Source organism: Thamnophis sirtalis, unplaced genomic scaffold (genome assembly GCF_051295495.1).
Source record: "Thamnophis sirtalis isolate CommonGarterSnake01/CBP01778 unplaced genomic scaffold, rThaSir2_p1.2 scaffold_1, whole genome shotgun sequence".
NCBI lineage: Eukaryota > Metazoa > Chordata > Lepidosauria > Squamata > Natricidae > Thamnophis > Thamnophis sirtalis.
Genome location: NW_028261381.1, coordinates 166,504,141 through 166,529,892, shown reverse-complemented (window position 1 = coordinate 166,529,892; position 25,752 = coordinate 166,504,141). Strand labels below are relative to the sequence as shown.

Sequence of the window (25,752 nt, the reverse complement as noted above, 5' to 3'; positions counted from 1 at the left end):
CTGGCCTGGAAATAACAAAGGACTGGCCCGCAGTGCCTCTGGCAGCCAAAACTGGGGAGTGCTTGTGCCTCCCCTCTGTGCCCTGTTTTGGCCTGCAGAGTACTGCAGAAGGCTGTCGGTCCCACCTCTCCCCCCCCCCCCCGAAGGAGGAGGAGAACTACAATGCTGATCAGGCCCTCAAAAAAATCCAATTTGACACCCCTGCTGTAAATGGTTACTAAAACATTCTATTGTTTTAATGATATGTTCCTAGTATTTGCTGATTTTAAAAGACTGGTACTGATATTTGAAACTGTATACAGTGTAAGTTATTTTGAATTATATACTTGCAAGGTATTCAAAACCGTAAGTTTTGATCAGCATTTGTTTAGTGATTCCTTAGATTAGTATCAACTGAGTTGCAAGTATTATGTATTATTCAGTTTGGTATGGTGGCTAAAAGCACCATTCTAGAAATCAGGGGACTATGAGTTCTAGTTCTACCTTAGGCACAAAGCCATTTGGATGACTTCAGGCTAGTTCAATCCTAGAAGAAGGCAACAACAAACCACTTTCAAACATTTGCCAAGGAAACCGAAGGACATGTCCAGGCATTCACCAGGAGACAAGACTGACTCAAAGGCACCAACAAAACAAAAAGAAACGAAAATTCTGTTTACACTGCAATAAAATATATAGGGCAATTAATATAGTGCTTTGGTATGTATGTTTGTGTACTACTGTATTAAGAACTGTTCTTGATTTGTTTTTGTTTTTTACTCAGAACAACAAAGTTTGATGTTATGCATTGACCTCGCTTTCCCTATTAGAAATATATTGGACTAAATCACTGGAAAAGCACCATACAAATTAAAAGAAATCTATCGGAAACCGAGTGATTCCTCAGAGTTATACTCAGTGAAGTCTTAAACTTACTTCGCATCCACCTCAGGTAGCAATTAATTTTCATAGTTTAAATTTTAGTCCACCATTATCGCAATTGTTAGACATTTGATTATGTTATTAATGAAAAAAGCCCTGTCGGACCTAGAAGCCATCTTTTACATTGAGCCTTCAGGTCTGCCACATTTTCTGCTGTGGGAAAATGGGAGGGGGTATTATATGGAGTATGGGAGGTATATAGTCAAAATAACATTCTTTTCTCAGAGAGTCAAAGACACCTTGCCTTGCAGCTATGATGGTGTGACTGGGAGGCATCTCCAGTTGGGACGGTGCCTGATTGGGCCATGTGATGGACATGTGGGTGCTGAGCAGGTACTTGGACTTTCATTTGGGTGGGGAAAACCTGGAAATTTTCAGGTTTGGGTTTCCCCAGATGTGCCAATATGACATCTCTAATAAAGTAGAACTTTGAGGAAATTCAAGCCTCGGAGTCTTCTTTCATTTGGGATGTTACTTGGAAACCTGACACCCACATTTACACTCATGTGCCTTGAACTTCAGCCTATTCTAAAAAATGTCAAATTCATTACATCCTTTATGGGTACTTGAGAGACCGCCTGCTGCCAATTACCTCCCAAAGGCCCATTAGATCCCACAGATTAGGCCTCCTCCGGGTTCCATCTACTGGCCAATGTCATCTGGCTACTACCCGGGGGAGGGCCTTCTCTGTGGCTGCTCCGGCCCTTTGGAACGAACTCCCCGCAGAGATTCGGACCCTCACCTCTCTCAAGGCTTTCCGCAAAGCCGCTAAAACCTGGCTGTGCTGGCAGGCCTGGGGTTGACGAGTTCCCTTCCCCTCTCGAATCGTGTGACTGTTGATTGTCTTTTTTAATTCTCTTTGTACCTTGTTTGTTGTATTTCCTTTTGTTTAACCCCCCCCCCCCCCTTGGGTTTGTTAGCTGCCCTGAGTCCCTCTGGGAATAGGGCGGCATATAAATACAATAAACCTTAACCTTAACCTTATTTTCAGATTTGGACTTAATTCTCAGTTAGGGATTTACCAACTCTGCCTTTCTCCTTGGTTCAGTTCAAACTACCTTACAATCCGCAGCACCAAAGACCTTTCCCTTTTGCCCTGCAATCTGTACAGTAGTCCACTCCTCACTGTACCTCATCTAGCTTCTGCTGGAACAGTCGTTTTATTTCTTCTTTCTGAGCCTGGCAGTGAGTAAACAACTGCTGAGCCTTTCCCATTAACTGAGTATTCTTTTCCTAGGAAACAAAAAAGGGAAGGAAACGCCAATACTTCAGAAAAGTAAAGATGTCATTCCTTAAAATGAGTGACATAACAGTGTTACAGGCATATAGATACTACAGGCTGAGAAGGATTGGAGGGAGACAAATGTAATCAGATCAGAATCCTAGAAGCAGAATTGAAAAGGACCTTAGAGGTCAACCTTCTAGACTCAATTGAAAGATCGACTCTGGAGTGACCTGATTCTATTGGCAATTAATTGGCAATCCTTTAAAAAACAGTCCAGTGTCAGAGCTGCCATCCTTTGCTCAAATCTGTGCTTTGCTAGGTATCAGTCTGCCATACATTGGGGGGGGGGGGAGAGGAAGATAGAGGGAGGCAGGGAGGGGGGTGGGGAAAGAGAGAACCTGAGAAGAGGACCTGGGAAATCAAAAGCAATATTTGTACAGCCCCGAGACATCTCAAGACCAGAGCCCTGGGAATGGAATGCAGCACATATCCATCTAACCAACCACAGGGTGGACAGTTACCAAAACATATTGAAAAGAATAGAATAAAATAGAACAGAACAGAATAGAATTAGAGTAGAGTAGAGTAGAGTAGAGTAGAGTAGAGTAGAGTAGAGTAGAGTAGAGTAGAGTAGAGTAGAGTAGGAGTAGGAGTAGGAGTAGGAGTAGGAGTAGGAGTAGGAATAGGAATAGGAATAGGAATAGGGTAGAATAGAATAGAATAGAATTCTTTATCAGGCAAGTGTGATTGGACATACAAGGAATTTGTCTTCGGTGCGTAAGATCTCAGTGTACATACAAGCAACAAGTAATAAATCATTATTATAGCCATTAAAAATACATACTTCTTCTCTACATGTGACTGGACAGTGGGGGTGATAAGGGAGGATGCAAGAAAGGGAAAGTTAACTAGAGTAATTTTCCCACTCAAACTCTTAGTCCTGGCTTGGCTTACTGTAACCACTTGGCTTTAGTGAAAGTAATATTTTAGCTACGAATGGAGTCCACAGTGTTTCTTTCCTAAGAGACCAAGTCTGACACCTACCTTTTCCTGTTCCAATAACTGCTGAAGAGTTGCCTTATATTGATTTGTTTTCATATAAGCCATGAACTGCATATACTGGATCTTAAAAGAGTCTGTAAGTGAAGGGAAAAACCCACATGAACAGTCTGCAAGCATATTAGTACATCAATCTTTTGTGCAACTTCAGCTTGTTGCATCTAAATTAGAAATACACAAATACTAAAATCTATTCCTAAAGTACTAAAACTTCACACATTCTAGCTCTTTAATTTAAAATAATAGTGTCATGCTACTCTTATTAATCAAGTGAGAATCAGAAATTCTCAACAATCTCCTGTTAATCATTCTGTAATTTGATTAGAAGATCCAGATAAGTAATCTGTTGACCTTTTCTCTTCCTCTTTGTATTAAAAATAAACCTTATTTATCCACAGAGGCTCTAGTGAGAGAACTTGTTTTTCTACTGCTGTGTCTGGCAACTTCCAAGAGATAGGCTGAAAGGTACCGCATTTTTCAGTACAAGACGCACCTTTTTCCCTCAAAAAAGAGGGTGAAAATCTGGGAGCATCTTATACAGTGAATACAGCACTTTTGGCCTCCCAAAACCCTGCCCCCTTCACCAAAATGGCTGTGCATAGCCTTTAAGAGGCTTCCAGAGTGCTGCTGAGGGCTGGGGAGGGCAGAAATGAGTGAAAAATGTGCCATTTTTTGCTCAATTTTGCTTCCTCCCAGACCCCAAAAGCACTCTATAAGCCTCCTAAAGGCTATGCATGCTCTTTTTTGACGAAAGACGGACCCATTTTTGTGAAAAACAGGCCATTTTTTGTTCATTTCCCCCACCCCAGGAACACTCTACAAGCCTCTTAAAGGCTATTCATGCCCTTTTTTTTTGACAAAAAAGCGGGCCCATTTTTGCAAAAAACAAGCCATTTTTGGGAGGTCTGTAGAGTGCAAAAACTTTTTTTTTAATTTGCCTCTTCAAAATCTTGGTGCATCTTATACTCTGAAAAATACGGTACTTTTCATATTCTGAGTTTATCTGGAATAGGAGATAAGAAACAGAGATATGTATGTACTTTCAGCACATTGTGGTATGGTTATCATGAATCTTAAACAACTTGCCTTGTAGTGGGGATACTAAACAGGCAAAAAATTGGAATTCCAATTTTCCAATCTGATTGGAATCTAGTGGTAAAACCCTACCTAAAATAATGCAGCGAGGATTGATAATGCCTCATGGCCAAAATTTTAAAAATGGTTTCAGTAAGTTAAATCCCTAAAACAAAGAAAATCAGAGTGGAGAAAAAGAAAAAGTATTATTTTAAAAAAATAGAACTCAATTTTTATATGAAAGTTCAAGAAGTGCAAAGTTTAGTTTAGTTTAGTTTTACTGAACTTGTATGCTGCCCTATTCCCCGAGGGGACTCAGGGCGGCTAACAAACTAAATAGGGGAAAGGGGAAGTACAAAAAAACGAAAAGACAGACACATACAAACAGATTAAAAACTCATCAACAGCCGCAACAATTCGAGTGGGGCTGGGAACTCATCAGCCCCAGGCCTGCCGGAACAGCCAGGTTTTAACGGCTTTACGGAAAGCCTGAAGGGTGGCGAGGGTCCGAATCTCAACGGGGAGATCGTTCCAGAGGGCCGGAGCAGCCACAGAGAAGGCCCTCACCCGGGGGGGGTCGACAATCGACACTAGCTAGTTGATGGAATCCGGAGGAGACCTAATCTGTGGGAACTAATCAGTCGTGAGGAGGTAATTGGCAGAAGGCAGTCTCTCAAGTACCCAGGTCCGATACCATGTATTAAATCCAAGACTGGATTTAAGAGGAGCCCTGTCCTTTTATTCCACAACTGAAGCTGGTTTTCCTTCAGAGCTTCAGATGTCTACTATTCCTCATCATCTTCATTTAATGACCCCATAATCCCTGGAGCGGTGGAGTCTGGGCAAGTGAATGGAGCTAGCAGACTGTTGTAATGGCCGGATGCCATTCCTGTTGCCAATGCAGAGTTTTGTTCAGCAGATATATTCTTAGTGAGCCCAGAGAGAGAAATATCTGGCTTTACCTAGGATCGAACTCACGGCCTCCTGATTGTGAGGCAAGAGCTCCACCTCTAAGCCACCGTACCACAGCTTCAAATGTCTATTATTGAATCTGCCAAATAACTTCCCACCATTCTCTTGCAGGCAGACTTCACATATCTATTTCGGTTTATTTTCAACCATCTCAATAGTTAAGAAGAAAACACTGATTATTTTTTATAGGTTGTGAGGGAGATCTGCAAGTGCACGAATTCACCCACAGGGGAAGATTCATGCACCTGCAGATCTTCATCACAACCTGCTAAGTCTGACAGAGGTCATAAAGATTTTTTAAAAATAATCATAATAATCATAATAATCAAAACTGTGAGAAAGATCAGAGCACAGGGCCTTTCTTTCTACACCTTCAGCAAATGCTATGTCAAGAAATATGAACAGCTCAACAACATGGGGGAGATACCCTTACCTAGCAGCTTCTGTAGTGCAGGTGGAGTAGGAGTAATCAAGAGCTGGTTGGACGAATGCCGCTGTACTTTAGGAGGTAGCTGGTAAAATGGACTATGAGGTGACCTATAAGCATCTGGATGGAAAGAGAACATGAGTCCATTAAGCTTCTTTCTATTGGAAGGAGTCCAGCCTGGGATCAGACATTCATCATTCCCCTTTGATATAATTATTGGCCTGTGATACAAATTTCCCCCACTGTGGTTTAAAAGTAGTTCACAGTTTTAAAAATATGCTACAGGTGGTCCCCGACTTACAATGACGATGGAGTCAAAAATTTCCATTGCTAAGAGAGAGTTGTTAAGTGACTTGTGCCCGATTTTATGACCTTTTTGTCCACAGTTGTTAAGCAAATCACTGCAGTTGTTAAGTGAATCCAGCTTCGCCTTTTGGCTTTGCTTGTTGGAAGCCAGTTGGGAAGGCCACAAATGGTGATCACATGACCTCAGGGCGGGGCAACTGTGATATAATACATGCCAATTGCTAGGTGCAATTTCCAAGTGCCCAAATTTTGACCATGGGAATGCCTCAATGGTCGTGAATATGAAAAATGGTCATAAGCCACTTTTTTTCAGTGCTCCCGTAACTTTGAACAGACACTAAATGAATGGTTGTAAATCGAGGACTACCTGTACTATAACTAACAAAATCATAAATGAAAGCTACATCCAATCACAGCAGGATCGAAACTCATGTTCCTGGTCTGTAGAGATCACATCCCTCCACCTGTTGCGGATAACCTGGGATACAGCCTTGAGAAAAGTATGTGTGGAATGTGCTTCTGGTTGTGGCTGCCGTGCTGCTCCTTCAGTTCCCCCCCCCCTCCTGCCTATGGCAACTCGAGAGAAGGCCAGGGATACTTTGAATTGACATGTGGACTTCAACACCCAGAATTCTGAGAGCTGAAGTCCACATAGTTAAAAAGTCACTGAGGTTGAGAAGCACCAGCCTAAACTGACACAAGAGAAGACCTTTTCTAAGGGGATTGGCATTCCCCAGCTGTAGGGCTCACCCTGAGGAGAGGATGAATTTGTTTGTGATACAGTTTGAGCATGGAGAAGCTCCAGCGCGGTTTGGTTCTTCTTGATCTTGCGGTCGGCATTCACCACGTTCATTTTCTTGGGGCGCCCACGCTTCCTACCAGCCATCTTCCTTCCCTTTTTGCTCAGCTTCTTCTTGCGTGCTTTGGAGGGAGATGGTTTTTTGACAGTGTTAGCCGCAAGGTTCTTGTCTTCTTCAGCACCATCGTCCTTTAAAAAGAAAAGAAAAGAAAGAAAGAAAGAAAGGAGAGAAAGAAAGGAGAGAATAGGCAACATTGAGATAAGAAAAAAAAAATGGTTCATTCTTTCTCCTTATGGAGGATAGTCAAAAACAACCCCCCAAACTCAGTTTTTCGTACAGGTAGTCCTTGACTTATAACCTTATAAGACTTATAATTCATTTAGTGACTTTTTGAAGAATGGCACTGGGAAAAGTGACTTAGGACCATTTTTCACATTTATGACCGTTGCAGCATCCTGATGGCCAGGAATTTTGGGCTCAGTTGCAGCTGTTAAGTCGAGAATTACCTGTACTACCATCAAGCAGAACTATTAAAAATTCCCTTTCTGTAGGAGACTTGAACAGCTGCCATCAACCAGAGAAGGCCAGCTATGCTAGAAGAAAATAGCATATTAATAATTATCTTCCTGTATAAGCCTATTGTGCCATGAAAGATTAATATAACCTTTCATTCCTGAGAGGGGTGAGGTTTCTGTTTTTAAACTAATTTCCAAAGGAATTAGAGGTCAAATAGACAATTCAATATACAATACAATAGCAGTTGGAAGGGACCTTGGAGGTCTTCTAGTCCAACCTCCTGCCTAGGCAGGAAACCTTATACCGTTTCAGACAAATGACTATCCAGCGTCTTCTTAAAGACTTCCAGCGTTGGGGCATTCACAACTTCTGGAGGCAAGCTGTTCCACTGATTAATTGTTCTAATTGTCAGGAAATTTCTCCTTAGTTCTAAGTTGCTTCTCTTCTTGATCAGTTTCCACCCATTGCTTCCTGTCCTGCCCTCAGGTGCCTTGGAGAATAGCTTGACTCCCTCTTCTTTGTGCCAACCCCTGAGATATTGGAAGACTGCTATCATGTCTCCCCTAGTCCTTCTTTTCATTAAACTAGACATAACCAGTTCCTGCAACCATTCTTCATATGTATATATGGCTTAGAGCTGTGATAGTGAACCTATGGCACGCATACCACAGGAGGCACGCAGAGCCCTCTTTACAGGCATGCGAGCCATCGCCCCAGCCCAGCTGCACCATGCATGCATGCATGCTTCTCCTGCTGGCCAGCTGGTCTTCGGGTTCTGCTGCACATGCATGTGGTGCATGCACGGGGGGGCGCTCGTATTGCATTTTGGGAGGTTCAGGCATGCACGCATGCATTTGCGAGTGCACGCTTTGGGCAGCACTTGGCACCCAAAAGGTTAACCATCATTGGTTTAGAGCAATTGTCTATGAAACAGGGAACTGGGTGGCTTGATCTTTAATACAGCCTCTGGATCCATTGAACTACAAATCAATAATACCTCAATCAATCCTAAGCCTTGCACTTCTGAAGAACATGTGATTGGGGAATACTGCTCTAAAGACATGCATTATGATGTTAAACCCCTCCATCCTCCATAGCCAATATTGTAATATAATAATTCCTAGCGCTTCAAATTGGCTGGCAATGAGGGTGGGCTTGCCACAAATACAGGTGGTCCTTGTCTTACAACCGATAATTTAACAATCATTCAAATTTAGAATGGCGACTTACAATTGATCCTCACAATTACGACCCTCACAGCATCCCACAGTCATTTGATCAAAATTCGGGTGCCATATGTATTTACAATTGAAGCATGTTGGGATCATGTGATCACCTTTTGCAACCTTTTCAGCTGTTTTCCGACAAGCAGAGTTAATGTAGGAAGCTGGATTCATTTAACCACCATGTAATTCCCTAAACAACTCCAGAGATTCACTTACAACAGTGACAAGAAAAGGTTGTAAAATTGGGTACAACCCACTTAACAACTCCTTTGCTTAGTAACAGTCACAACTGTGTTCATAAGTCAAGGACAACCTGCACTGAATTACTGTTCACCCATCTATTCTGTCATCACATCTCTTCTGTCTCTTTCCAGAGCATCTTATCAACCACGTCATTATTCTACTGTTGGAACTCTGGAAGAACTGCAATTTAATAGGAATGCCTGCTATGCTAGGAGGAAAATCCCAGGAGTCATTCCCCTGGCATTCTTAGGTCTGGAATCCTGAAGATTATCATCATTCATTGTTGGCAACAAAAAATGTTGCACACAAACTAAACTAGTTTTATCATGTTTTCAAAAGCAGCTCTTACGATTCCAGTTGGGATAGGAGCTTACTTCTAACGGAAAGCAGATGACACAACTAGCTATTAACTGAAATGTATCCACTGAAGTTTTGAGAACTGATCTGTATCATTTACCCCTAATGGAGGTATTACTCTAGATTCTTTTCTGTACAAATTTTGTGTGTGCGTTTATGTGATTTATATACAGGTTACCAGTAAATAGTGACATGTAAGGAAGCCTTAATTAGAATCAGACCTTGTTTTCTTGGACTTTTGTTGGAGTTGTTGTGTTACTCTTGTTTTCTCTTTGTTGTCGACGTCTAGCTGCCTCTTGTTCTTCCTGTGGAAAATAAAATAAAGGAAATAGTTGAGTGGGTGAAATACCGTACTGTCCCCAAGGTAACTGAGGAGGGCACAAAGACTCTAGATTAACCTCTTACTGTTATTCAAGAATCTTTAGAATAGAAAGTTGAATTAAATTGCATTCTTGTGATCCGCCATCCAATATATATTAGTCACTAATCTTTATCCAGACTCTATTGAAAGCAACAGTGACATTCCTGGACTTCTGAATCCAAAACATCTTAGTATTATTTAAGGAAATGAATACATCTGTATTCATCATGATGACTTATATGCAAGATATACAAGTAATACTTTCCTATGTATCATTACTTTTAAAGATTTGTTCATCTTTCCTCCTAATTTTAAAATGAATGCTCATAATAGCAAAAATGTAACTGCCAGGTACAGGTATTCAAAGGATGGCAAGCTCCATATTCTGCTGTTTTTTCTGTGCCATCCCAGAACTGTAACAGGCATGCAAGTTGATACAATTCTATGGACACAGAAGAGCTAGGCCTACTTCGTTATCTTACAGGAAAACAAAAGCTTCCAAAATCAGAAGGAGTAATATCTAAGGCCTTCACTATTTTATTTTCTTCTTTGGAGGAACAAGATTTGTTGACAACAACAATCACTTACCCTGAGTTTTGGATTTTTGAGACTAGAGAAGTAGTTTTCAAGCTAAAATGGAAAAATAAATGAAAATGACAAATGGACATCAGAAGAAACATTTAAGAGGTTTATAATGCATTTCACAAAGAGATAGAAAATAGTGGACAATGTACTTAGAAATTAAAAACCTCCCATACATATTTTTCCAGCTTTCCAAAGAATAAACTTACAAGGAAACAACATTAAAAATTCATACTGAGCCAATCAGGTGTAATTAGGCAAAGGGTTCTTTTGAAAAGATACTTGGCCTCCTAGGAATATAAATTATGACATCTTTTATTCACTTGGGATGCCATGGTAATTACTTTACAAAACAAAACCTGCCATGGCACCTGTACTGCTGGAAAATACCAGTGATACTGTAGCTGGTCCTTCAAACCAGGGGTCGCCAATCTTTTGGACCTCAGGGACCACTAAATTCATAATTTTAAATCCCGCAGACCACTAATATGAACTGCCTAATGACTGGCTGGGTGGGTGTGGCTAGGTGGTCATGTGACTGGGTGGGCATGGCCAACTTGATGTCACTCACATTGAGGGGCACCTCGCTGGCCTCTACTCGCCCTTCCCCTCCCAGCTATTCCTCACTCTCCAGGGTTCCTTAGGGCCCCAATAGGAAGCAGCCTATTGGAGCTAAGCAGCCACCACAAGAAAGACAAAACCACTGGCTCAGTTCAAATTGGAACTGACCGAGAAGGAGGCTCAGTAGAAGCACCTTACTAAGGACTATGAGCATAGGCTTTCTAAGCAGAGAAAAGACCTGCAGGAGTGCAAGGCGAGGTACCGGCGCCTGGAGGCTCAGCGGACTGAGATGGTCAGCCAGTTCCAGACCATGATGCAGTCCCACTTGAACGAGGCTCTCTGGCTCTTCGTCATCAGCAGCACTTCCCTCCAGCCTTCGCCCAAAGCCTCGCACCAGGAGGTTGAAGCAGACCCGAAGTCAGAATTTCTGCCCCCTCCAGCTGCACAAAAAGACCCTGAAGGGGGAAACTCTCTGCAGCAACACAAGTGTTCATTGCACGTATCCGGCCCAGGGGCTGTAGTTTGAGGACCCCTGATTTAGTGCAATATAAAAAATGCAAATCATTTTTCTACCACCAAAATTTTATTGCGGACCACCAGTTGGTGACCGTTGCTTCAAACAATACGGTACAATGCCAGGTAGGGCTTTATAGATAATAACCAACATCTTGAATTGGACTAGGAAGTTGATTGGCATTAGTGCAATACTCACTATGGTTCGATCAATAGTATGCAGGTAGTAAGAAACTGGTTTCCCGGTCCATGAGACAGATCCTTTCAGTGGTGACAATTCTACAACTCTCATTATAGTGCCAATATCTTTGAAATAAATAAATAAAAGGTGAACAAAATTAAGAAGTTATCTGCTGTAATTAGATGATGTAATGACATATAGATGGGATTCGATTTTGCAAAGACACCTATGTTAGGTCACTGCAGAAAAACCACCAACACAAGCTAGGTATTCTTAGCTCTGATATGTGGGTGTGGAATCCTTGGAGTGAAAAGGCAGTTATATACAACTGCAACCAATTGTATACAAATTTAAATGCAGCAAAACCTTAAAGGGGCAACCACATACCCTATGTTAGGACTGAAAGGGAGGAGAGAGAGGACCCAGGGATGCTCATGCAAATCCTACCCCCCCCCCCCCATGTCCCAATCCCATCAGATCTCTACATTCAACAGGAAGGACTGAAATGGGTTTGTTTGTGTTCACCCAACTTCCACCTAGTGGAGAACGTTGCTTTCTTTTCTTTTTTTTTAAGGATCAACCAATGGAAGATCAAGGTTTATTTTTCTATCAGCATACAAAAACCTATTGTACATCAAACAACTAAAAATAAAAATACTCTAAGGACTAATATATGTAGTTTATACCAGAGGTGGATTGCTGTGGGTACGGCCCGGTACGGCTGTACCGGTAGTGGCCAGGAGAGCATACCGGTTCACAGTGGCTTGTTTGGCCCACCTGCCCGTCCATGCTCCATGCCTGTTTTTATGGCACACGGTAAAGTGCGCATGTGTGCACAGCATACGGTGCCTGCGCGAACCCCAACAAGCAGCTGGTTGTCGCAGGAGCGGTGGATTGAGCATGCGCACACAGTGCAAGTCAGGCACGTGCACGAACAGAATGCACGAGCATGTTATCAGCATACCGGTATTGATAGTAAGAGCAATCCACCACTGATTTATACAGAATAAACTTTCTGGAAATTGATCTTTTCAGTAGTTCTGGTTATCTTAATGGACATGACTAATTCAGAATTAAGTGTTGCTTTATTTCTAATAACCCAGAAACTTTTTCTTATGGTCCAAGTATATAAAATACAATATAATACAATAGCAGAGTTGGAAGGGACCTTGGAGGTCTTCTAGTCCAACCCCGTCTAGGCAGGAAACCCTATACCGTTCCAGACAAATGGCTGTCCAACATCTTCTTAAAGACTTCTAGTGTTGGGGCATTCACAATCTCTGGAGGCAAGCTGTTCCATTGATTCCATTGCTTCTTATTCTACCCTCAGGTGCCTTGGAGAATAGTTTGACTCCCTCTTCTTTGTGGCAACCCCTGAGATATTGGAACACTGATATAATGTCTCCCCTGTCCTTTTTTTCATTAAACTAGACATACCCAGTTCCTGCAACCGTTCTTCATCTCTCTCTCCCTCTCTCTCTCTCTCTCTCTCTCTCTCTCTCTCTCTCTCTCTCTCTCAGAAAATACACAAGAAAAAAACCAAAACTTACCACTCAGGTTTCGACTGTTTATTCTAAAGTTTAATGGTGCAAAAGGTTTTGAGGATACTATTTGACCACCTGGAAAAAAAATTATGCTACAGGTTAATTTCCTTGACAAATTAGGAAAAAAATGTGTAAATTTATTTACTTCTGTGTCATAAAGATATATGTATCTTTTCATTTGGGATGCCCCTCCCCGATGAGCTTAATGTATCTGGTGATTTTAGATGTCAGTGATATTTTCAAATGATATATATGAATGCTGAATATAATAACAGAGCAGTGTTGTTCAACCACTGTGCCGCGGCACACTAGTGTGCCGTGACATAGTGTAAGGTGTGCCGTGGGAAAAACACCTTATATACAGTCAATATAGGCACAGAGTTACATTTTTTAAACATTTTCTAATGGTGGTGTGCCTCGTGATTTTTTTCATGAAAAAAGTGTGCCTTTGCACAAAAAAGGTTGAAAAACACTGTAACAGAGGATACGTTTGACACACGGGTAGTCCCTGACTTACAACCATTTGTTTAATGACCATTTGAAGTTACAATGGCAATGAAAAAAAATGACTAATAACGGTTTTCATACAACCACTGTAGCGTTCCCCCCCCCATGGTCATGTGATCAAAACGGTTCTAAAATGAGGCAAAACTCACTTAACAGCTGTCTAAGTTAGCAACTTAGGCTCAATTATGGTTGTAAGTCCAGGACTACCTGTAGATAAAATTGGCAACCAGAACTCTCAGATTCTGTCTAAATAGTTGAAGGAAAGGGAAAGGAGCAAACCCTAAAACTATCAGTTTCTTCTGAAAAACAAATCTCTGTATATGTATATATTCATCTTCAGTTCACATACAATCCTTCAAAACCGCCCTGTTACACAGGGAAAACAGAGGCTGAGAAACACAACTAAACTGCAAGAATATGACAGAGACCACAGGACAAAATAAAAGGATGCAGAACTACCTATCTTCTTGGAAAACAACAACGAACTGGGGAAGACAGACGTTTATCCAACATTAAATTGATGTTTATGGAAAGCCCCAATAATAATTCACTGCAGGGATGTCCAACTTTGGCAACTTTAAAATTTGGGGACTTCAACTCCCAGAATTACCCAACCCCCAAGTTTTAAAGTTGCCAAGGTTGGACACCCCTGATTTACTGCTTGCATGAAAAGGGACATTATAAAGAATCGCTCTTAGGATCTTCTGTTCTTCAAAAAAGCAACCAGTACAATGAATGTGATTCAGTGAACATTTTTTGTTATATTAGGAGGACCGCATTTTAATTGCTTTGGCTCCTTGGGCCAGCAAAGGGTTGGCAGGTTTGACTATTTGAAACTGGAGGATTAAGGGGCAAAATCTATACCTTGAGGTTTGACCTTTTTTTTTTTTTTTGCTATGTAAACCCCTCCATGAAACAGAATGGCAACAGGAGGAAGTTGTACTTTTCAGGAACAAATTTCCCATTTCCCTTTCATCTTCTCCCCAAATCTCCAACAACACAGAGCAAAAAAGGCATTGGGATAATAGGGGACTATAGGGGGATGCATATGGTGTATGGTCTGACCATCTCAAGATTAAGAAAAATATAGGAAAAATTCATAAAATAGCTGGACTATAACAGTGATATGGATCATTGGATGTCAGGACAAAAGAGACAACGCTAAACCTCTGGATGAATTATAGCTCCGGATAATGGCTTGGAAATGTTCATGTACCCAAATGGCCACAATAAGCATGGCTCGATGCCCAAATGCATTACCATACATGTACTTTTATTAGCCATGCATATATATTTTTCCTCACAGCTGACAATCCCTCTAACTGCATGTTATGACTCAGCAGAACATTGAAGGCATCTGGTGAAAGGAGTGGGCTGCAGCCTTAGACTACAGTCAGTGAAAGCTTTAAGCCATTCAAGAATTTAGCCTAAAAGGTCCTACATGACTTTTCATTGTTTTGCTGTAACCGATGAGTAAAATGGTTAAGTAGAGATAATTACTCAGCCCTTCCTAATCCCTGTTCAGGGCATGTCTTAATAGCACTGCATCTGTAAGGAAACCAGCTCAGCAGCTTTACTGTGAATCTGCATTTTAAAAAGTTTTTGGTTGACAATGTGGGGAGCTTTCAGAGAGCTTGATGGCTTAAGAAATGAATGGCCTAATGAAAGGGTTATAACAGATGGCTATAAAATAACTCCAAAGGCCACACCCAAGAGGATTTGAATACAGGGCAGCTCCCTGGCAGGTGAAGTAAAAAAGCTTTATTTAGAATAAGCACCAGAGGAGAAATTGTATAGCTCTGGGATTGTGCAATGGATCACATTTCAAGAACAGATGGCAAATCTCTCCCTTGGTAATTAAGATAAATTCTAAGGTAAGGCAAACCTAAGTCAGGTTTCTTGCTAAGGGTGAAGACTGGAGTGCTGGTTCCAAGAGCAGGACTTAAAAGCTGCCCTAACAGATCAGATCAAGCTTATTTAATTCAACAATTTCCTCTAATGATGCTAAATTGAGGTGCCTCCCACTCTTTGGCTAAGCACCTTGTCTTCATCTTAAAGCTGCAGCTGGCCAATAAGGCTACCAGGCTCAGGTGCAAAATGCAAACATAGCCAAGAACTCTTACTCTTATCCCTTTTAATGTGAATATATAATGATGGCAAATAAAGGAACCATTGTCACAATCTCAAGGCCCTGATCAAAATCTGATTCCTTTGATCACTACCCCACAACCCTCACTGTAGAGAAAATAACATATATATGCCAAGAGGGGGAAAATATATTTGTAATTCAAGGCACTCTCGAAGATGTTTTTTTTGCAGACATTACCTAATTAAGATACACTCCCACCAATATTGGTAGGGTAAGCCACATATATAAACAGAGAGCAAATCCCACTTCTTTCATCATCGTTGATGATGTTACCTAGTTGAGTAATGAAATGTCTACAAGAAAACAAACAAGCTCAGAGAGTACCAAGGACCCTACGGTAATCTATGCTGAAAGCACGCTGGTACATGAGTTTTGAAGTGGGCACTCACCATTCTGGGGGTTCAGTAATGTATTAAAGGGCTTATAGCTGGCATCAAACAAAACTCCTCTGGTTTCTTTTCAAAGGAATTTGAGGAACTCTAAAATTTGTGGTTATAGCACAAATGATGCTAAAGAGGAGATTATTAACAGAGAGTTCTTCATAGAGCTTTAATGTTTCTCTTAGAGAAAGCCAAATAGCTTACATGGGTTTCAAGGTCAAATGATATTATTGCTTCAAGGTAAATTTAAAAACAGGTCAAAAGCCCAAGGCCTTGTTCAATGAAATGAAGGAGGGAGAAAGATAGGGATAGTAAAAATAGCATGTAAAGGTTATTTGCTAAAGAGGAGAACGCTCAGAAGTTCAGAGCCTAAAATTATGTAACCGCATCATTCAATATATCCGGAAGATATGAAGAATATGAAATTCCTGATATTATTGCTAATACTGATTGCTTCCATATATATATAAAGCTTTATGAGTTAACATTCATACAAGGTAACTCGGGGAGCTTAGAATCTTAGAAGAGACAAAGCCAAGAAAAGGTAAGTAAAAGACATCAGCTGTAGGAAGCAACATTTGACAGTCAGTTTACATAAACTTTATGATTACAATCACAAGTCAAACCCCCAGCCCATACTTGTAGCTGCATTCCAGCTTGGTTTTTGTATGTATGTAGGTATGAATGTACTATGTATATTTAACTGAAGAAAATCTTGATCAGATAATATTGGATTTATTACCTTCCTTCATGTTTGCGAATCGCTCCTTCAACTGGTGATCCACTTCAGGACCAAAAGCAAAGTTATTCACAAAGATAACACTGCAAAGCAAAACAAGGAAAAAATCATCTTCCCATTAAGCTTTTAAAAAAATTTCTGGAGAGGGGAATATTTACCTCTTACAAAATTTAACTAACTATAGTAAATAAAGCCAGAGAAACTTACAAAAGTGTTCCTTTGTTTGTAAAAGAACTGAATACAGGAAGTCTTTGACTTATGACCGTAATGGAGCCTGCCTGCCCCATCATGGTGGTGAGTCACAAAGGTTGTAAAATGGATTGGTCACATGACTCCCCTGGTTTTATAACCTTTTTTTTTTTTTTTGCAATAGTCATTAAGCAAGCCCCATGTGGTTGTTAAGTAAACCAATGGTTTGCCATTGGAGCGGTTTTGCTGAAAACTGGAGTGGTACTTTTCAGCAAAAAATGTTCCAAAAAGAGTCATGTGACTGCAGCATATACAAATGGCAGTGAATGAATCCATCCATTCCAAGCACCCATAAGTTCAGTCACGTGATGGGGGGGAGGGGGAAACGGGTCTGTCTGGGTCATAAGTAGTCCCAAGGTAGGTCCATGATAACTTTGGTCGAAAGTCAAGGACTACCTATTAGGCTTTTGATAAAATGCCTTCACCACAACTATGCAGTATAAAAAGGGGACTGTAATAGCAATTAATTATGTGTCAGTGTACAATTTTATTTTCTTCTAAATTTTAGGAAGGAGAAGGACTAGAATGAAAGCAGACCAACTTCAAGAAACCTATGTGATTTCTCTAGTTTTCTGGAGCTTCCTTTTTTAGAGTTCTACCAACTGAAATTGGCACAAACTAAATTGAAGTCAATTAAAGAATTCCAAGCCCAGATTTTTGGTTTGAGTACCAGAACTGAAAATAAAGCTCACAGAAGCTTCTACATCAATATGCAAACCAAGGTTCCTTACGTATTTTTAATTCCAGCAGTATATCTGAGAACGGAAGCCTTCTTTGCTGTTTTTCTGCCGTTATTAAGTATTTGGGATATATAAATCCTTTTTTAATCTCATTATAATTCCTTCTGAGATCTATCAACAGATCTGGATTTACATTTTTGTCCAACCCTGTACTAGAATTTAGATTATTTACTCTTCCCTGACCTAAACTCAGAGAAATCTTTCCAAAAAGAAACAGACTAAAGCATCATTCCCTTATTTAGTGGTGAGAATTTCTTCTTCAGAAAAGTATCCATGTTCAAATAATACTCCACAGAACTTACACTAATGGAAACTAATGTTTGAGAGATCACGGGAGTTTGGCATATTAGAATGACACAGCCTTAAGAGAACAGAACTTCTACATCCCATCTAATGTCTAAAACAAGGGTCTCCAACCTTGGCAACTTTAAGCCTGGAGGAGTTGGGAGCTGGGAGTTGAAGTCAGCCAGGCTTAAAGTTGCCAAGGTTGGAGACTTCTGATCTAAAAGGTTTTGCCTGCATAGGCAGAGGAATTTATTTTATTTATTTATTAAATTTAGAGACCACCCGCCACATTCTCAAAGCAACTCTGGGCGGTGTACAATTAAAAATACCTAAAAGAATGGGCTGAGGTAATTTTTCAGAAAAGAGGGCCTCCTTGTAATGGTGCATGGGTTACAATGCTGTATTGCACGATGACTCTGAACACTGCCAGGAGTTCAATCCTGACTGACTCAGGGTTGACTCAGCCTTCCATCCTTTCAAAATCAATAAAATGAGGACCCAGACTGTTGGAGACAATGATCTGATTCTATAAACCACTTAGAGAGGGCTGTAAAGCACGGTGAAACGGTATATAAGTCTGCTATTGCTATTGCTCTGGAGCTATATTGTGGCAATCATGAATCAGCCATTGAACAGCAATGTATATCCTTTGGCTTCATTTAGTTTTGTACATAAACATATAAAGATAGCAAAATCAAGGGATCATTTAGGCCATCTAATACAACCCCTACTTAAGGCAGAAGTCCAAATTAAAGCATTCCCAACCGATGAATGATTGGCTATGCCTGGATATATCCATCAAAGGGATGGATGTCCACCACCTCCCTGGGGAACTGACTCCAATACCATGAAAGCTATGCTTAAATTCTACACTGTTTTCACATACAGAATATCCCCCGGTCCCTGTGAATACTATCCCTGAAATTCCAAGAAATAGGGAACGTTAATGTTATTTGCTAACGAATCAATGGAGCAGATGGGATACTGAATAGCAATCCTCAACATGGGAGAGGAGACTGACTTTTTATCAAACAATTTTATACTTAGGATGGCAGCCCTGGAAAACAAGTTAAAGCCGTACCTTGTGTTTGCAATTCTGTCTCTCCATTCTTCTGAGAGGAAATCACCTCTTTCCAGCTAAAAATGGATTAAAGAAAAAAGGCACTTGAAATTTGAATGTAAACTAAGCCGCTTTTTAGATGTCTAATCCAAACATATCTATTACAACACAGAATAGAGAAGAGGGAGAAAAAAATCTATGTTTTTTTATTGTTGAATGTTAAGGCATCAAAAACTTGGTATGAAACAGAGCACAATCCATTTGCAAAGTTCATTTGTGATTCTAATATAACCAGTTACTTGTTTCAAGAGAAGACTAAGCCTATGTAAATCAAAGGACATTTTTTTCCTTTTTCCAACATTAAAAACACACAAACAACTATACAAAGTATAATTATTAAAAGAGGATTGAAGAGTGGATGCTTAAACTTTTTCCTCCATTCCGAATTCTCACTTTCCATCCTACATTCTGTCCCAAAAGGAAAGGACAGGAATTCCAAATCGGTGGAAGATTTAAACAGCCCACCAACTGCAATCACCATTCAGCTTTCAGAATTAAAATGTACTTTGGAGCACAAATATAATTCTATATTTGAGACACAGCACATGGTGTCAATAGCTTGTACAATTTACCAATACCTAAAACTGTTATTGAGAATCTGAGCACATACATGGGGCCCAGACATAAGGATAATAGTACTTTGGGGCTTACATGCTGTGTGAAGCAAACTGTTGTGAGAACAGGCACACAAGAGAAAAGATTTGGCACATCAACATTTTAATCATGGTCAACAATACATGCCAAAATAGAGATAACCAACCTTTTAACTAAAGGATCTAGGCCAGTTGCTGCTACTAATTTCAAAATCAGGAAGAGTTTGATTGTTTTCTGATTATGGATAATCCTCTATTTATGACCAGAATTAAGGCCAGAATTATAGTTGCATGTTATGGCTTCCATTAAGTGCTTACCACACAGGTGGACCTGATTTTATTATCCTTTTTGCAGCAGTCGTTAAGTGAACACCTTGGTTGTTAAATGAACACGTGGACATTTTGGTCAGAAACCAGAAGTAAAGTTTGGAATTTGGCAAAACAAAAACAAAAAAAAGCCAAAAATAATGGTCATCTGACTATAGGATGCAGCAAATTCGCTATAAATGCAAGTCAGTTGCCAAGTGCCTTAAATGTGATCATGTAACCATGTGTGCCGAAAATGGGTCATAAGTAACATACAGAAGTCCCTTGTAACTTCAAACAGCTGCTAAGTGACTGGTCATTAAATGAGAATTACTTGAACAAACTTCATTAAAAGAGTCTACCAGACTCCTGACTTTTTTTACAGCCATTGACTAACATGTGTTTCCTTCGGCAATACTGTTTGGTTAAACATTCCCTGTTTCGGCCAGCATTTTCCAATTCAGCAGGACTATTCTAAATGTAGCAAAAGTTTTTGATTCAGGTTTCTATGCATATGCCAATGCCAGGCCTATCTACCAAAGACTAGGGGAATTACATTTATGGCAACTAAAGGCTAGAATCCAGCCAAAGAGGCAGCCGGGTTCCCAAGTAGGAGCACTAAAATGACATGTGACTAGAGTAGAGGCCAATCACATTAAGAAACCAGCCCCTTTCCAAAAAAACCTGCTTTTCTGGAGTTTAGAGCTCAAAAAGAAATCCGAGAAAAGAAATCTACCCACAGCAAACCGTCACAGTAGGAAGAACCAGAACCTGGCTGGCTGCCTGTGTATATAATACCACACACACAAATGGTTTCATTCCAACAGCCACTGTTTAATACATTTGGTTCCCAAAGAATTGTTCTGCCTGGAAAAGCACATGCAGTTATTTTTTTTAATAAAAAATAAAAAGGAACACTGCTAAACATGGCTCTGTTTCAAAACCACAGGAGGGACTGGAGGGTTTTTCAAATATCTGAGCGGGCTGAAGTTCCCGCCAAAAAATAGGCGGTAAATATATTCATCCAGAAACAAATAAATATTCTGCTGGCTTTTTTTGTGTGTGTGTCAAAAGAGTAGATCTGTTAAAACAGTCCTTGCACAGGATAGATGAGTGGGGAGAAGGCTATGTTGTTACTATTAACAGGGGGGAAATAAGTGAGAAACAAAAAGAAACGGGATGGAGATGGGGATTTTATTTGTTTTTATTTTAAAAAGTTTGTTCATTGCCCAGTGTCACTTGGGGAGGGAGGTGGGGAAGGAAGGAAGGAAGCTGTCAGGCCTGCAGTCATATTCCTTTCTGGATCTTTGGCCTGCTTGGACTGATTTAATTTTGGATGTTATTTGGAACGCGGAAGGAAGGAAGGAAGGAAGGAAGGAAGGAAGGAAGGAAGGAAGGAAGGAAGGAAGGGGATGGGAAAATAAAATCCCTGGGGAACAGGATTTTCATTGTTTGAATTACTTCTGGTTCAAAACATTCTATTATATTGAGATGGATGAATTGACAAACACACAGAGACAAACAAGCATTTGCTTTTGGGAAATTGTGTAGGCTGCTCTACATTGTAAGCTAAATGGGAAGATACATAAGCTGAATAAATTACACAAATGAATACGTATTCTTCATAGCATGTCTCATTTACCTTCTATCAGCGAAGGATGTTGGTTTCTGCTTTTCTAGCCCACCAATTTAATCTGAATTCTAATTTTGGGCAATTCTCTTCTTACCCCGGATAAAAGGATTTAATAATTCACTTGATTTATTTTTCTGTGTTTATGTGATTTCTAAGAGACTTGATGGCACATAATCTCACTTGACTTTTTTCTTGATAGCCTCATCAAGAAAGTAGGAGTAGACATAATGGCCTGTTCATATTCAACATAGCTAAGCAAAAAAAAATCCCCCCAGCCTTGGAGACAGCTGCCTTAAGCATTAATGTGTCATTTTTTTGAATTAGTGTGATGTATAAGCAATGGCTTGCTGAATACTTTAAAATTCCTGGCTAACGATTGTACAAAGAGACATTAAACCAGATCATCTCCCTAATCCAAGCATTTTAAGGAAACATTATAAACTACCAGTGGATCATTTTCTTACAAGTTGTGCCATCTTTTTAAGTCCATCTCTATTTCTAGGCTCCTTATTAATAACTTGGAACATAACTTATTAGGAAAATTGAGAGGGAAAAGTGGCACAGGAAAAACATTCAGGGGAGGGAGGAATGAAATCTTTCAGACAAAAATTCTAGAAACAACCATTCAAATCTAAGTGGTTTCATATCAATACACCCTGTGTAGTTTGCCAAGTGTGGTGATAACTTCCGTGTAATCAGCTTACATAAATTACAATGAGTTTTGAGTCTTAACTCAAAGCACAGGAAGAAATTCCCAGATAGTATATCAATGCTAAACTCTAAATCACCTGTCTAAAACAGTGTTTCTCAATCTTGGTAGTTTCAAGATGTGTAGACTTCCAGAGTTCTAGAATCTGGGAGTTGAAGTCCACACACCTTAAAGTTTTAAAATTTGAGAAACACTGGTCTAAAGTGTAAAGAAAGTACCTCTCTTTTATTACATATTCAAAGGCAAAATTTACAAATGTCAGAATGATACTATATCCTCTAAGCTCTTGGCTCAATGGCCATATTCGTACATCATTTCCTGGTCTGTGGTGAAGACATTTTTTCAGATTAAAAACTGCATTTGGGCTTTTATGGACAAGACATAAGCCTCAAGTCGAAACTTGTATCAGTCCAGACAAAAAATAAATGTAACTTTACTTTAATGAAAGAGCACACAAGTTGTCTGAACTTGCAAATGATTCATTCATATTCTGGTTTATTAAAGTTTTCTTCATTACCAAAAGGAAAAGAGTTCTTTTGACTTTTCAGACCAACTTTAATTTCAACCACTAACTGGTTTCAAAGGTAATTCTCAGAAACTCCTACACTAAAATAAAAAGTAATTATTCACATTAGGGTTATCAGAAAGGTTTGCTTGGTTTTAAAAGGAACTTCGTGGTTTAGTTTCACTCACTGTGTAATCTGCATGTTTTTTCCCATACCATTTCATCCACTTTCTGAATTCTTTGTCCATCGTCTAAAAAAAGTAGAAGAAAGAAAAAGAAAGAAAAATAGATTATTATTATAAAATAAAAAGGAAATCCAGAGAGTGTGTTTCTACAAATAGAAGAAAATGGCTACTATGAGAGTGTCTAATGAGAGACTTCTACCATACACAAATTTGCACTTCCATTAGCATAACATTTTAAGATGTGGAAGGTAGCTGAATTTAATCTTAACTTTATAGAAGCATGGTGAAATTAGCAGCAAGACACATTGAACAGCTTTTGGGTTTACCACTTGAGAAATTCAACACTTGTAGTCCCTTTCACAGAATAGCAACCTACAGTACTTGGCACAAGGAAACTTGTGGTAGTCCTTGACTTACAACTATTTGTTTAGCAACTATCTGAAGTTATGTTGCTACTGAAAAAAACGACTTATGACCAGCCCTCATGCTTGCAACCATTGCTGCATCCTCCAGTCCTGTGATTAAAATTCAGTCGCTTTGCAATCAGCATTTATTTACAATGGCTTCAGCGTCCCAGAGTCACGTGATCACCATCTGCAACCTTCCCAGTCAGTGCCTGACAAGCAAGGTTAATGGGGGGAGCCAGATTCACTTAATGACCATGTAATGCACTTAAGAACTGCAATGATTTACTTAACATTCATAGCAAATAAAAAAAGTTGTAAAATCAAGTCTAACTCCCTGAAAAACTGCTTTATTTAGCAGTTTAGTCCCAATTCTGGTCCCAACTGTGGTCGTAAGTTGAGAACTACCTGTGCAGATTTCAACCCAGATTCCTCCATTTGACAAAATTTCAGAAAAACATCCCTGTGAGAGCTATTGGCCAAGGAGCTTAGATGGCCATGTGTTAGAGAAACGTGTCCTAGTCTTATATGGGAACTAAAATCAATGGCAGAACACAAGCTTTCAAGAACTTAAAATACCTGGCATCTAGGAGTTAAAAGGAAGAAAAAAAGAATAATGGATATCCACGCAACTTTATCCAAAAGTCCCTGACCATCCAACCTAATACAGCCCAACCAACACAAAACCTAAAAAGAATTACGCTGGCATACATCAAGAATATCTCAGAAACCAATAGCAAGACTTCTTTAAAACCATATCGAATCAGCATAGCACACAAACCAACTAAAGCCCTTCAAAACATCCTAAGCAGGCCCAAAGATCCAACAACCCCAGGGGAAAAACAGGAGTAATCTACAATATACAATGCAAGGACTGCAACAATGTAGGGAAAACAGGCAGAAAACTGACAAAGGCCTCCACAAACACCAAGGAGTCCGAAGACGTGATGAATTTTTTAAAATTTCACAACTTGTAGACAGATTTAATCACAGTTTCAATTGGGAAAATGTGACCATCTCAGACCAAGCCAAGTCCAAAGAAAACGCCAGAGAATTTCTAGAAGCCTGACACTCTGACAAATCAGCCATCAATAGACACATGGACATTAACAACATCTATAGATTATGCAAAAGGGACTATCACTCAGCCCAAAAAGGAACAAAAAGACTCAAGCACCTCTCCATCAGCAATAAGAATCCTGATTAACATCAATTAACTCCTCCATACCAACAATCAAGCAAACAATACCCCAATCAAGAAATCTGTCAAAGAAGCCAACAGCAAGAATCTGTAGTCTACAACCCCCACCAAACCCAACAGGTCAATCCACTAAAATATAAAGTGACAGAAAACTGCACTCCTTACTAGCACTGATGATGTTACCTAGTTTGGTTAATGAAAGGTCTGTAAGAAAACAAGCAAGCTCAGAGACCCCCTCAGGAAAAAAAAAAGAGTATTATGGGAAAAGGGCAAATAAAACTATGCACTGATTTCTATACTGTTCAAAGGCCTTGATGCTACAGAGCCAAATTTGGTAGCAATTACAGCCTCCCCTGTAATAAAAATTATCCCTGAATTGTATATTCTACCCACCCACCTCCTAAGAAATTGTTCTGAGAAGCAATATCCCTTCTTCCAGTCACGATTCTACTGAAGCCCAGCCTGCCAATGCCTTCTGGTGCCCACATGCCACCTCCTTTTAACTACATGTTATATCCAAACCTTCTATGGTACTGTATTTGGCTTAGAAAAGAATCCTTTTAATATAGTGTGCTATGAAATCTAAAACAACTGGTACAGCTTAATTCAGACAATAAGCACTATGAGGGAAAAATAAAAATAAAAATCAGCCAACAATGAGGTAAATTGGGCAGCTCCTTCACAAGCAAGATTTCACCTTCTGCAAGGGCAGTTCTATGTTGGAATTGTTGCTAACAGGCCACTGTAAGATGCAGTTCGCTAATAAATAATAAAGTATTGGGCCTTTACCTGAGCTGCCATTTTGAAAAGTTCTTAGCCCCTGTGGGAAGGACATTTCTTTCAACACCGCGACATGCATGAGAGTAGGACGCAGTTTTAGAAGCCAGAAAGATTCTGAATAATTCTAGGATCCATATATAGTTTTTTCCTTTCTCTTTCCTCTTGGGAACACTGTTTATTAACCGTCACCATAGACTATAAAACTGAGCATCTAAACCAGTGTTTTTCAACCTCAGTGGACTTCAACGCCCAGAATTCCCCAACCAGCATGCTGACTTAGATATTCTGGGAATTGAAATCCGCACAGCTTACAGTTGCTGAGACTAAGAAACACTGATCTAAGCACTGGATGTTGAAGATGGTGTTTTTAAAAATGGATGGCATATATAATCACTCTGG

At 39.9% G+C, this 25,752-nt stretch overlaps 1 protein-coding gene across 6 annotated transcripts in view; it reads right to left on the bottom strand.

The window, feature by feature from the left end:
* The window catches only part of DOT1L (DOT1 like histone lysine methyltransferase), a 105,845-nt gene that overhangs the window by 46,570 nt on the left and 33,523 nt on the right, over window positions 1–25,752 (bottom strand). For all 6 annotated transcript variants that reach the window (XR_015695222.1, XM_087703006.1, XM_087703014.1 and 3 more), the window contains 11 exons: window positions 22,972–23,034; window positions 18,999–19,054; window positions 16,647–16,726; window positions 12,875–12,943; window positions 11,343–11,449; window positions 10,076–10,117; window positions 9,348–9,431; window positions 6,735–6,972; window positions 5,685–5,798; window positions 3,191–3,282; window positions 2,053–2,154 (listed from right to left, as the gene is read on the bottom strand). Coding sequence is in view for 5 of the 6 variants with exons in the window: in XM_087703006.1 (XP_087559132.1) it covers window positions 2,053–2,154; window positions 3,191–3,282; window positions 5,685–5,798; window positions 6,735–6,972; window positions 9,348–9,431; window positions 10,076–10,117; window positions 11,343–11,449; window positions 12,875–12,943; window positions 16,647–16,726; window positions 18,999–19,054; window positions 22,972–23,034 (1,047 nt within the window). In the remaining variant the exon portion in view is untranslated. The remainder of the gene's footprint in view (window positions 1–2,052; window positions 2,155–3,190; window positions 3,283–5,684; window positions 5,799–6,734; window positions 6,973–9,347; window positions 9,432–10,075; window positions 10,118–11,342; window positions 11,450–12,874; window positions 12,944–16,646; window positions 16,727–18,998; window positions 19,055–22,971; window positions 23,035–25,752) is intronic.